At 37.2% G+C, this 13,844-nt stretch overlaps 1 protein-coding gene across 6 annotated transcripts in view; it reads left to right on the forward strand.

The window, feature by feature from the left end:
* The window catches only part of LRRCC1 (leucine rich repeat and coiled-coil centrosomal protein 1), a 41,135-nt gene that overhangs the window by 24,172 nt on the left and 3,119 nt on the right, over positions 1–13,844 (forward strand). For 4 of the 6 annotated variants that reach the window (XM_001096398.5, XM_077943854.1, XM_028852761.2 and 1 more), the window contains 7 exons: positions 879–1,080; positions 3,906–4,091; positions 4,849–5,023; positions 6,557–6,720; positions 8,945–9,153; positions 9,248–9,385; positions 12,304–12,439. In XM_001096398.5, coding sequence (XP_001096398.4) covers positions 879–1,080; positions 3,906–4,091; positions 4,849–5,023; positions 6,557–6,720; positions 8,945–9,153; positions 9,248–9,385; positions 12,304–12,439 — 1,210 coding nt within the window. Of the gene's footprint in view, positions 1–878; positions 1,081–3,905; positions 4,092–4,848; positions 5,024–6,556; positions 6,721–8,944; positions 9,154–9,247; positions 9,386–10,614; positions 10,721–12,303; positions 12,440–13,844 lie in introns of those variants that run through there. The other 2 variants (XM_077943853.1, XM_015145625.3) reach the window with 2 other exon arrangements.

The following is a 13,844-nucleotide window of genomic DNA, read 5'->3' on the forward strand; positions in this document are numbered from 1 at the left end:
AAAGTTTATTTACAAAGAAAACGGCTGTAGGTCACATTTGGCTGATGGGCTGTAGTTTGTCAACTCTTGCTCTATAGAATCTGCAGTAATTTGAACATTTTCAGCTTATCTATTTCAGTTATTTATGTACTATCCTACCAGTGAAATTGTATGATTATCATATGTTAATTGTATTTATTCCCAAACCTGTTTTGTTTTGTATCTACATAAATTTTGGTGCTCTGGGGAAAATTGTTATCATGTGTAGAAGAGACAACTATAAAAGATTGGGGGAAAATAATCACAAAAATCTAGAATTTTGTACTTAGTTTCCTATACAGGAGTTTTATACTTACTTTGCTTTACTTAGTTTCATTCCAGTTTAAAGAAACCAAAAACTGGAAATGATGGGTTTCACATTATAGGTTTCAGTAATGCAAGAAAAGTAGTGGAGAACTGTAAAGAATGGACTAACTGGCCCAATATCAAAAGATTAGTAAATAATTTTATACTTTAACTGACTTTTTCTATTAACAAACCACCAGTGTTAATCAGACTGTATTTATTGCAAGTCAAACACTTGGCCAAAGTAGTAGATAAAGTGAAATATCTTATGCAAATGCACCTGAAGAATTTCTGAAGCCATAGAATGATTCTGAACTATCTCATGAAGTTAAGATTTGATATATTTCCCTTATCCCCATCACTATTAAATACACAATCAAATAAAACTCATATTATTTGTACCTATCTGTGCCCAATTACTGTGTTTGAAAGCGAGAGGCCGATATCGAATTAACAATAGCGAATATAGAATATTAAGAACTATGTGAAGACCTTTACAATGTTTCTTTTCAGGTGAGTATCATCCTTTTATCTTTATATGTTTTTCCCTCCAGGAAGGAACTTGAAACAAGGGAGTTTTTTACTGATACTGAGTTCCAGGATGCCTTAGCTAAAGAAATAGCCAAAGAAGAGAAAAAACATGAGCAAGTGATAAAAGAATACCAAGAGAAAATTGACATGTTAAGCCAGCAGTATATGGATTTAGAAAATGAATTCCGTATTGCTTTAACTGTTGAAGCCAGAAGATTTCAAGATGTAAGAATTGGCGCCCAGCTCTTTATTGAAAACAGAATCAGTAAGATATGGTTTGATGAGAGGACTTGTTTTAGAAACATAGCTGTATTAAATGTTGGCTTCATAATCTTAAGTAAAATATATACATTCTTAGAGGCCTTAGTTTCCTCAAGTAAATAATAGCTACTATTTATTGCTCTTGCAAAAACTAAGTAAGATTGTAAACGTTATAGAATATTGGGATAGGAATCAGAAAACCTGAATTCCCTCCTATTACTATAGAGTAGGGATTGGCAAAACTAAAGCCCCCAGGCCAAATATGGCCGGCTGCCTATTTCTCTTTTAAGTAAAGCTTTATTGGAACAGAGCCATGCTCATTTTTTACAATTTTTTTTTTTTTTTTTTTTTTTTTTGAGATGGAGTCTCACTCTCTCGCCCAGGCTGGAGTGGTGCAGTGGCATGATCTCGGCTCACTCCAATTTCTGCCTCCCAGATTCAAGCAGTTCTCCTGTCTCAGCCTCCCAAGTAGCTGGGACTATAGTCACACGCCACCACGCCTGCCTAATTTTTGTATTTTTAGTAGAGACAGGGTTTCACCATATTGGATAGGCTGGTCTCGAACTCCTGATCTCAGGTGATCCACCTGCCTCGGCCTCCCAAATTGCTGGGATTACAGGCGTGAGCCACTGTGCCCAGCCATAGTTGAGTACTTTCAACAGAGTTCATATGGCCTGGCCTGTATAGCCTAACAGTTTACTGTTTGGCACTTTCTAGAAAAAGTTTGGTAACCCTTGCTATAGAGGAATAATTGTGCTCCTCCGACCAGTCCCACCAAACGTATACTAGATCCCATTGCCTCTTCCCTACTTAAAGATATGGCTTCAGTAAGCCTTCTTTCTTGCTCTCTTACATCTGCAATTTTTCCCTCTATATTGGATCATTCCCTTCAGCATACAAACATGCTGTGATTTCTCTCATCTTAAAACTCACTTGATTCCATTTCTTCCTTTGACTACTATGTTGTTTCTCTGCTTCCATTTACAACAGAACATCTCAAAATTGGGCATTTGCTGTCTTTGATTTCTCTACTTCTCTCCTCTCCAAGCTGCTCTCATCTGGCTTTTATCTCTATTGCTCTGCTAGCATTGTGCTATCAAAGCCACCAGCAATATCCACACTATGAAAGTTGTCAGTTAAGTTTGTCCTCATCTGATTTGACCTAGGTGTAGCATTAGACAGGGTTGATAGCTTTCTCCTCTTCCATACTCTTTCTTTGCTTGGTTTCCACCATACTGCATTTCTTGGTTTTCTTGGCTTTCCATTACGTCACGTCTTTTCAGTCTCTCTTTGTTTATCTTATTTTTTCCACAATTTCATTATTGCAGTGCCCAAGTTTTCAGCCCTTAAATTCCTTTTCTTTTCTATACACACTCATTCTCTTGGTAAACTCCTCCAGCATCATTATATCTCCAGCCTGGATGTTTTGCATGAATTTTAAACTTCTATGACTAACCACCTATTTAACATATTCTACTTCACTGCTGATTTTATTACCAAACCTTCTACTTTGACATTTCTCCTGTCCCAGTGAAAGACAACTCCATCCTTCTAGGTGGTTAAGCCAACAACAAAGTTATTGTTGATTACTCTTTCTCTGACACTACACATTGAGTACCTCAAGAGATTCTGTCACCATTATTTGAAAAATATACATGTGGCCAATTCTTACCACCTCTAACATAGCCACTCTGGTATGTCACATTATCTTATATGAAGAGCTTTCAAGTTAATCTTCCTGCCTCTATCTTTCCCCTACCCCCCTCTGTTTATGCCCAACACAGCAGCTAGAGTGTTCTTTTAAAATACATGTTTGGTAATATGACTCCTCTCCTCAAAGACCTCCATTGTCCCTTCATTTTATTCAGAGTAGTGATCAAAACACTTCACAATCTAGCCCTCTGAGTTCATCTCCTACTACCTTCCCCTTCATTTATGCCACTCCAGTGACAACAGCCTTCTTCCTAGTCCTCCAGTGTATCAGGCACATTCCTGCCTAAAACACTCCTTTCCCACACATTTGCATGGCTGCAGTCCCTGCCTTCTTCCAGTCATTGCTCCATTGTTGCATTCTCAGTGATTATGCTGGTTAAACTTGAACCCACATCTCCCAACACTTCACACACTTCACATCCTTCTAACCTTTTACCCAAGCATATAGTATCATCTAACATGATGTATAATTTATTATGCTTGTTGTTATATTGTCAGTCTCTGCCACCTAGAATTTAAGCTTTACAAAAGCAAAGATTTTAATCTGTGGTATTCACTGATGCATTTCAGTGCTTAGAGCAATATCTGGCCACCCAGGCTGGAGTGCAGTGGCGCTATCTCAGCTCACTGCAGCCTCCTCCTCCCAGGTTCAAGCAATTCTCCTGCCTCAGCCTCCCAAGTAGCTGGGATTTTACAGGCGTGCACCACCACACCTGGCTCATTTTTGTATTTTTAATAGAGATGGGGTTTCACCATTTTGGCCAGGCTGGTCTCAAACTCCTGACCTCAAGTGATCTGCCCTCCTTGGCTTCCCAAAGTGCTGGGATTACAGTCATGAGCCACCACGCCCAGCCCAAATAAATGATTTCTGGCTTTAGATTTGACACTAATTCCCTGGGTCACTTTAGGCAAATATAATCATCCTGGGTCTCTGTTTCATCATCTGGAAATTAGTAGATTGAAACAGATTATCTTTAAATCTTACTCTTTTGCTAAAACTGTGATACTATTTCCAGAAGCAAATATTTTCTAATTATTTGGAGAACTGCTATTTATAATATAATTTTGGAATATAGGTTAAAGATGGTTTTGAAAATGTTGCGACTGAGTTAGCAAAGAGCAAACATGCTCTTATTTGGGCTCAACGAAAAGAAAATGAGTCTTCCTCTTTAATTAAAGATCTGACCTGTATGGTAAAGGAACAAAAAACAAAACTGGCAGAAGTTTCTAAATTGAAACAAGAAACAGCAGCAAATTTACAGGTAAGACTTTGCAACATTATATGTTTTTAAAATTTTTATATTATTTTCTCAAGTAGGTTGTGATAATTTTAGGAAGTACACAAAAGGAACTTTTAAATGATACTAATTATATATTGCATATAAGAAAAATAGTACAACTAAAGAAATTAAACTCATGATTTCACAAATTGTATTGCTCATGAGATAGCATTTAGGTAAAATAAGTAAATTAGTTTTAAGAAACATGTTCAGTTAAATAGGTGCGAGCAGTACAATGATACAGCAAAAATTGTGAAAGTGATACTCAAATGGTTAAAGTTTGGGAAGCACCACTTGGATTGCTGATATTAATTTTGTGGCGGTGATGCTGGTGGTTTTAGATATACTTAGATGTAATAATCATTAAATTAATGTCTTTATTGCTGTTGTCTCAATTTTAAACATTAATGCTATTTTACCCAAAATTTATTTCTGGAAAGTGACTTTTAACACTATTGATATAAATGCGTGGTGAAAATTTTGAGTATTACAGGTATAGTTTCTTTTTAACAATTTTAGAGTAAAATTCAGATTGTTTAAAGGAGTGGTCTCTTAAATTCGGCTGTTTATTTCATGATCTACATTGGTCTTTAGTTAGTAAAACTAAAACTTCTAATGTAAAATTTGGTAATGTTTACTTGTATTTGCTTAAATAACATTTTTTCTCATTGTAAGATGGAAAAAATAGAAAATAAAGCACTTATAATAATTCTTATTTATCTTTTCGGGGAATATACAGAATCAAATCAACACCCTTGAAATTTTAATTGAAGATGACAAGCAGAAGAGTATTCAAATAGAACTTCTCAAGCACGAAAAAGTCCAGCTTATTTCTGAGCTAGCAGCCAAGGAATCACTAATATTTGGTTTAAGGACAGAAAGAAAAGTATGGGGACATGAGCTGGCACAACAGGGTAAAATTCTCAGATTTTCAAAGGGAAAATAGCTTATTCTTATAAGTGAGCAAATCTGGGTATGGGAGACAGAAAGACTCAACCCTGCCTAAAGATGCCAAGAAAAAAGGCCACCCTTTATCTGGAAGAATAAGTAGGCATTTGCCAGCCGCAGGGGAATGAAGACCTCTTAGGAAATGAGAAATAGTTTATTACACCAATGAAGAAGTTATGGCTCTGATTTTTTAAATTTTTTTTCCCATGGTAATTTGACAACTTTTCTGAACCATGTGTACTTTTACAAAGTAACATCTAAATATATTGTTAAAAATAATTTTTTTTTTTTTTTTTTTTTTTTTTTGAGACAGAGTTTTGCTCTTGTTGCCCAGGCTGGAGTGTGATAGCTCAGTCTCGGCTCACTGCAACCTCTGCCTTCTGGGTTCAAGCGCTTCTCCTGCCTCAGCCTCCTGAGTAGCTGGGATTACAGCCATATGCCACCACGCCTGGCTAATTTTTGTATTTTTAGTAGAGACGGAGTTTAACCATGTTGGCCAGGCTGGTCTGAAACTCCTGACATCAGGTGATCCACCCACCTCGGCCTCCCAAAGTTCTGGGATTACAGGCATGAGCCACCGCACCTGGCGAAAAGTAATTCTTATACAGTGATTTCAAGTTATTTGTACAGTATACACATTTAATTTTCTTTTCTCATATATGCAACATTTATTGTGCATGCACAAATTAAAATATTATATGAATGAAAACTATTTTTCAGTAAATCCTCAGTCTCATTCCCTTTCCAATCTCTGTAAAGCAAGAGATATATACTGGGTTGTTTTTTTTTTTTGGTTTTTGTTTTTGTTTTTTTAGATTCACAGATACCTTTAAAATTATGAATAGCTAAATATTTGTTTTTTGTTTTTTGTTTTTTGTTTTTGAGATGAGTCTCACTCTGTTGCCCAGGCTGAAATGCAGTTGTGTGATCTCAGCTCGCTGCAACCCTACCTCCCAGGTTCAAGCAATTCTCCTGCCTCATCCTCCCCAGTAGCTGGGATTACAGGCATGTGCCACCACACCCAGCTAATTTTTTATTATTTTTACTAGAGACAGGGTTTCACCATGTTGGCCAGCCTGGTTTCAAACTCCTGACCTCAAGTGGTCCGCCCACCTCAGCCTGCTAAAGTGCTAGGATTACAGGAGTGAGCAGCTGCGCCCAGCCAAGATATTCAGTTGTAATGGAGCATTGCTTATTCGTTCATTCTCTGTAGGAATTTTTAATATGCTCTTGTTTGTTTGAATGTCATAGCATGAATTAATATTACATATCTGAGTTACTTATTCTCAACTTTATTTGTGGTTTCAGGTTTTAAAATACCCACAAGTGTATAAGACGCCTTTTTGTTTGCTTCCCTTTTCCTCTTCATATTGTACTATTATAAGCTATGATTCTTTATTTAGTTTTTTTAATTATTATATTACAGTTCGTTAGAGTTTAATAAGATACAAACCCCCAAGGTGTTTCAAAGTTTGTAATTGATGATTTTTGTTTCTTAGGATCTTCTCTAGCCCAAAATCGTGGCAAATTGGAGGCTCAAATTGAAAGTTTATCTAGAGAGAATGAATGTCTGCGAAAGACAAATGAAAGTGATAGTGATGCATTAAAAATAAAGTGCAAAATCATAGACGACCAAACTGAAACTATTAGAAAATTAAAAGATGTAAGTTTGACATTTTATTTTGGTTAAAGAGCAGATGGCAGGTTTGAAAATCTTTGGATCAAAGTATCCAAAAGTTGTTTTTCAGTGTTTTTCAACTGTTGTAAAATTTAGGGTAGACTATCATGCATTTCTTTTTATAGTATTTGCCCTTTTGCTCTTAAAAAGTTCTACATGATATTTATTAATTTGGAATGAACTTTATTTCAGAATTTAATGGAGAATCTTATTATGGCCTTTGGAATAACTGGAAATACCCAGTGTCAATTAAGGGTTAGGAGTCACAAGACAATGAACATTTTATGTGTTTTTTTTGGTTTTTTGTTTTTGTTTTTTGTTCTTGTTCCTTTTCTTTTTTCTTTTTTTTTTTTTTTATTATACTTTAAGTTCTAGGGTACATGTGCACAACGTGCAGGTTTGTTACATATGTACACATGTGCCATGTTGGTGTGCTGCACCCATTAACTCGTCATTTACAGTAGGTATATCTCCTAATGCTATCCCTCCCCCACCCCCTCCCCACAATAGGACCCGGTGTGTGATGCTCCCTTTCCTGTGTCCAAGTGATCTCATTGTTCAGTTCCCACCTATGAGTGAGAACATGCGGTATTTGGTTTTCTGTTCTTGCAATAGTTTGCTGAGAATGATGGTTTCCAGCTGCATCCATGTCCCTACAAAGGACACAAACTCATCCTTTTTTATGGCTGCATAGTAATCCATGGTGTATATGTGCCACATTTTCTTAATCCAGTCTGTCACTGATGGACATTTGGGTTGATTCCAAGTCATTGCTATTGTGAATAGTGCTGCAGTAAACATACGTGCGCATGTGTCTTTATAGCAGCATGACTTATAATCCTTTGGGTATATATCCAGTAATGGGATGGCTGGGTCAAATGGTATTTCTAGTTCTAGATCCTTGAGGAATCGCCACACTGTTTTCCACAATGGTTGAACTAGTTTACAGTCCCACCAACAGTGTAAAAGTGTTCCTATTTCTCCACATCCTCTCCAGCATCTGTTGTTTCCTGACTTTTTAATGGTTGCCATTCTAACTGGTGTGAGATGGTATCTCATTGTGGTTTAGATTTGCATTTCTCTGATGGCGAGTGATGATGAGCATTTTTTCATGTGTCTGTTGGCTGTGTGAATGTCTTCTTTTGAGAAGTGTCTGTTCATATCCTTTGCCCACTTTTTGATGGGGTGGTTTGTTTTTTTCTTGTAAATTTGATTGAGTTCTTTATAGGTTCTGGATATTAGCCCTTTGTCAGATGAGTAGATTACAAAAATTTTCTCCCATTCTGTAGGTTGCCTGTTCACTCTGCTGGTAGTTTCCTTTGCTGTGCAGAAGCTTTTTAGTTTAATTAGATCCCATTTGTCAATTTTGGCTTTTGTTGCTGTTGCTTTTGGTGTTTTAGACATGAAGTCCTTGCCCATGCCTATGTCCTGAATGGTATTACCTAGGTTTTCTTCTAGGGTTTTTATGGTTTTAGGTCTAACATTTAAGTCTCTAATCCATCTTGAATTAATTTTCATATAAGGAGTAAGGAAATGATCCAGGAAATGATCCAGTTTCAGCTTTCTACTTATGGCCAGTCAATTTTCCCAGCACCATTTATTAAATAGGGAATCCTTTCCCCGTTTCTTGTTTTTGTCAGGTTTGTCAAAGATCAGATGGCTGTAGATGTGTGGTATTATTTCTGAGGGCTCTGTTCTGTTCCATTGGTCTATATCTCTGTTTTGGTACCAGTACCATGCTGTTTTTTTGTTTGTTTGTTTTTTGTTTTTTTTTTTTTTTGAGACGGAGTCTGTGTCTCCCAGGCTGGAGTGCACTGGCGCGATCTTGGCTCACGGCAAGCTCCGCGTCCCAGGTTTACGCCATTCTCCCGCCTCAGCCTCCCAAGTAGCTGGGACTATAGGCACCCGCTACCACGCCCGGCTATTTTTTTGTATTTTTAGTAGAGACGGGGTTTCACCATGTTAGCCAGGATGGTCTCGATCTCCTGACCTTGTGATCCACCCGCCTCGGCCTCCCAAAGTGCTGGGATTACAGGCTTGAGCCACCGCGCCCGGCAACCATGCTGTTTTGGTTACTGTAGCCTTGTAGTATAGTTTGAAGCATTTTATGTATTTAAAATATTATTTAAAAGGATAAACCATATCTAATTAACCAGAATATGAAGCATTTAAAGTTAATAAAAACAAAGCACCAATTTTTGTCTTGAAGTGTTTACAAGAAAAAGATGAACACATCAAAAGATTACAAGAAAAGATCACAGAAATAGAAAAATGCACTCAAGAACAACTTGATGAAAAATCCTCACAACTGGATGAGATACTTGAGAAGTTAGAAAGGCACAATGAAAGAAAAGAAAAACTAAAACAACAGTTGAAAGGAAAGGAAGTAGAACTTGAAGAAATTAGAAAAGCTTACAGGTATTATATAGTACAGTGTTTCCCTCTGAGAAATAAAATGTGGCTTAATGATTTAATAAACCCTATTTATTTTTCAAATTACTTCTCATATTAGTACACTGAATCGGAAGTGGCATGATAAAGGAGAACTTCTGTGTCATCTTGAAACACAAGTAAAAGAAGTGAAAGAAAAATTTGAAAACAAGGAAAAGAAACTTAAAGCGGAAAGAGACAAAAGTATTGAACTACAAAAGTAAGCATTAAGTTCTAAAGGATTTGAGATCTCCTTAATCATAAACACTGTGGAATGGGTGAAATATGTATAAAGAGAGGAGGGCTAAAAATCTCGTAGGACATAGTTACTTGCCAAGAAGTTTATTTCCATTTCATCTGTAAAATGAAGATAGCAGTAGCACCTACCTTAAATTTTAGATAAGAGGTTGACATTTTATATATATATATGTGTGTATTTATGAATAGATATAGCTTATATGAATTATCTAGTTCTTAGAACAGTGCTTGGCACATAAGAATTGCTATATGAGGCAGGCCACATGTGGTGGCTCACGCCTGCAATCCCAGCACTTTGGGAGGCCAAGGTAGGTGGATCACCTGAGATCAGGAGTTCAAGACCAGCCTGGTCAACACAGTGAAACCCCATCTCCACTAAAAATAGAAAAAATTAGCTGGACGGGGTGGCAGGCGCCTGTAATCCCAGCTACTCAGGAGGCTGAAGCCAGAGAATCACTTGAACCTGGGAGGTGGAGGTTGCAGTGAGCCAAGATCACACCATTATACTCCAGCCTGGGCAACAAGAGCGAAACTTTGTCTCAAAAAAAAAAAATTGCTATGTGAACATTTTGTTTTTTTATGATGAGCATTTTAAACTGTATTTGAATGAAAGCAGCTAGGGATATTTTAGTTGTTGTAAGTGAAATTTAGAGGAGACTGCCAGTTGACTACCAGGGGCAGTGAGCTCCTGAGGAGGCTAGAGGACATTTAGATAGCAGTTGCCAGTACAAGCTGAGAATGAGAGCCAATTTTTTTGTTTGTTTTTCCAAGACGGAGTTTCGCTCTTATTGCCCAGGCTGGAGTGCAATGGCGCAATCTGGGCTCACTGCAACTTCCACCTCCTGGGTTCAAGCAATTCTCCTGCCTCAGTCTCCCAAGTAGCTAGGATTACAGGCATGCACCACCACACCCAGCTAATTTTTTGTATTTTTAGTAGAGACGGGGTTTCACCATTTTGGCCAGTCTGGTCTCGAACTCCTGACCTCAGGTGACCCACCCGCCTCAGCCTGACAAAGGGCTGGGATTACAGGCATGAGCCACCATGCCCGGCCAAGAGCCGATTTTAAAGAGAGGAAATAAAATGTGTACCTGGTTGCCACTGTTATGTGGGTTCCATAAAATACTCAAGAGGAAATAAGGTTTTACTGTGTTAAATAATATAACTAAACTTGTTAAAAATAATTTATACAGTTGGAACCTTCAAAATTAAGTAGCACAGCTTCATGATTAGTTATTGTGTGAAGACAGAGTGATACAGATAACATGGCTATGGATAGCCCAAAAATCTCACTTAAAGGTAGGTTCTAATTATGTCAAATCTAATGTAACCTGGAATTTGATTTCTTGTTGTGATTCAGTCTAATGGGAAAGTGTTGTTACACTGCAGAAAGTTTTGGTTGATAGCACAGTTGTTTTCTGTTGATAGATCCTGTTCCACTTTGCTTTCAACAAGTACTAAAACAAGAACCTTGGCTTGGAATCTGTTGCAGTTTTTTATCCTGCCAGTAACAAATTTACAGTTAGGAGTCTTTCAGATTCTAAAAGAAAGTCATATTCTATAATTAGCAAAAAAACTAATAAAAATTATAAAACCTAGCAATCTTTAGACTCTTTTCCATTGCATTATTCATTATACCGTTAATATAAAAATGCAGACCTGATTTTATACATGAATTGTCTTTATGACTAAGACTTCTATAAATACTTTTTAATTTAATGGAATTGTAATAAAATAAGCCAATTATTATTAATAATAACAGGTTTTACTTGTATAGCTTTTTACAATTTATAGGTTGATTTCTTCTATCTTATTTTGAAGCCATCAGTAATCCTGTAAGTTTGGCAGAACAGGCAGGATTGTCCTGTTTTATAGTTGAAAAACTCAGCTTGTGACTTGCCCCTAGTCACTTGGCTACTAAGTGGTACAATTTTAAAAAGGCTTTTGATGCATGTTCCTTATGTTCAATCTGTTATATTACTGATTGCTGTACCAAAACCAGAAAATGTGTTCTTTTTATGAACATTACTTTTTTAATAGCATTATTTGTATTTATATAAAGGAATTGTTTTGCCTCCAGGATACTTTTAGCATGAAAATTTTGTGAATACCATTTAATGTGTTTTGTCCACTAAGCATTACCATAAGGAAGCCACAAATATATGTTCATAAACTTAAACCATCTGTAGTATGCACTTCTCAAATTATCACATTGAAAACCTAGAGAAAAAAGATTGATAGTAGTCATCATCTGTAACGGTGCTTATAAACTATACCCTCAAGCCAGATGGTGGCTCACCTCTGTAATGCCAGCACTTTGGGAAGCCAAGGCGGGCAGATCACTTTAGGCCAGGAGTTCAAGACCAGCCTATCCAACATAGTGAAACCCTGTCTATACTAAAAATACAGAAAATTAGCTGGGCCATGGTGGTGCACAGCCTGTAATCTCAGTTACTTGGGAGGCTGAGGCATGAGAATCACTTGAACCTGGGAGCCAGAGGTTGCTTTGAGCCATGATCATGCCACTGCACTCCAACCTGGGTGACACAGCCAGACCCTGTCTCAAAAATAAAATAAAATTAAAACTATACTCTAAGACTCAAAATAAATTGGGAAACAGAATACTCTAACTTTCAGAAAATGAAAATATAACAAATATTAGTGATATATGATCCTAACCTAATTGTTACCCTAATAGATTTTGCTAGATGATGAACTACTTGTATCTTTAGTTACCCTGTAATAGCCCTTTGATATTTTCATAATACTGAGTTATATTTTCATTAGTATGAATGTGAGCCACCCGACAAGAAATAACATCCTAATCTATACATTCACACCACATATACACATATATATGTGGGTGTTCTTGTTTTTTTAAGAAATGCAATGGAAAAGCTTCATAGTATGGATGATGCCTTTAAAAAACAAGTTGATGCAATTGTTGAAGCTCATCAAGCTGAAATAGCACAACTGGCAAATGAAAAGCAGAAGTGTATTGATTCTGCAAATTTAAAGGTACTGTAAGTAAAATTCACTTCAGTAATCAGTATATTACATGACTATAGCTAAGTAAGTTAGATCTTCGAGAATTATAAAGAGAAAAGGCAACATGATCTCATGACTAAATAGATATGAAGAATGTTACCAAAACTATCATGAAACCAGGGTAAAATGTTGGTAATACTTAGATTAATTGTAGAACATAATTCTAATTTCTAAACAAAAATTGTACATTGGATTCTAATGTGTACTTTCTCTGCTCTCTGGATAAAAATTTCATATCTAATCTTGGATAGAAGTCTGTTTGGTTACACATAGGCAGGGTGAGAATCAGAATGTATTAAACATAATCCATCACCATCTTGGAAAAAGTTATCAAAGAGTACTAGGGTTCAAGACTATCAACTTTATTATCTCAATATGATTAACAAAGTAATGAGTTTAAAGTGATGCTAAATCACAGGCAAACATCAGAAGCACCTATGAAGCTTTTTAATAATAGTACTTAGGCCGGGCGCGGTGGCTCACGCATGTAATCCCAGCACTTTGGGAGGCCAAGGCGGGCGGATCAGGAGGTCAGGAGAACAAGACCATCCTGGCCAACATGGTGAAACTCCGTCTCTACTAAAACTACAAAAATTAGCTGGGCGTGGTGGTGGGCACCTGTAATTCCAGCTACTCAAGAGGCTGAGGCAGGAGAATGCCTTGAACCCGGGAGGTGGAAGTTGTGGTGAGCCGAGATGGCGCCCCTGCACTCCAGCCTGGTGACAAAGCAAGATTCTGTCTTAAAAAAAAAAAAAAAAAACACCGTATTCATGAACTTCCCCTCAGAGACTCATTCACTAAGTCTGAAGTCAGACTCAGGTATTTTTTTATTTCACAGGTGATTCTTATGTGACCTCTCTGGTGAGATAATTATGAATTTCCATTTTTTCCTGCTTCTGAAGTGGTAATAAGAAACTAAGGTATCTGTAAAATTGGAGATACAGAAATCAGCAACTATAAAAGAGTGCACCAACAGAAAGGCAAAGTAATGCTCCATATAGAAATTATATGACTGGGTGCCGTGGCTCAAGCCTGTAATCCCAGCAGAGGCCAAGGCTGGTGGATCAGTTGAGCTAAGGAATTCAAGACCAGCCTGGCCAACATGGTGAAACCCCATCTCCACTAAAAATACAAAAATTAGCTGGGTGTTGTGGTACATGCCTGTAGTCGCAGCTATTTGGGAGACTGAGGTCACAGGATCACTTTAGCCTAGGAGGCGGAGATTTCAGTGCTCCAAGATTGTGCCACGCTGCACTCCAGCCTGGACTACAGAGCGAGACCCTGTCTCAAAAAAAAAAAAATCATAATCAAGGTGGTTGTTTAAATGACATTATCCTCAGGACTCTGTGCAAAGAAAAAGAGGGAGTAAGGTCTT

This window comes from Macaca mulatta, chromosome 8, assembly GCF_049350105.2.
Source record: "Macaca mulatta isolate MMU2019108-1 chromosome 8, T2T-MMU8v2.0, whole genome shotgun sequence".
Classification (NCBI taxonomy): Eukaryota; Metazoa; Chordata; class Mammalia; order Primates; family Cercopithecidae; genus Macaca; species Macaca mulatta.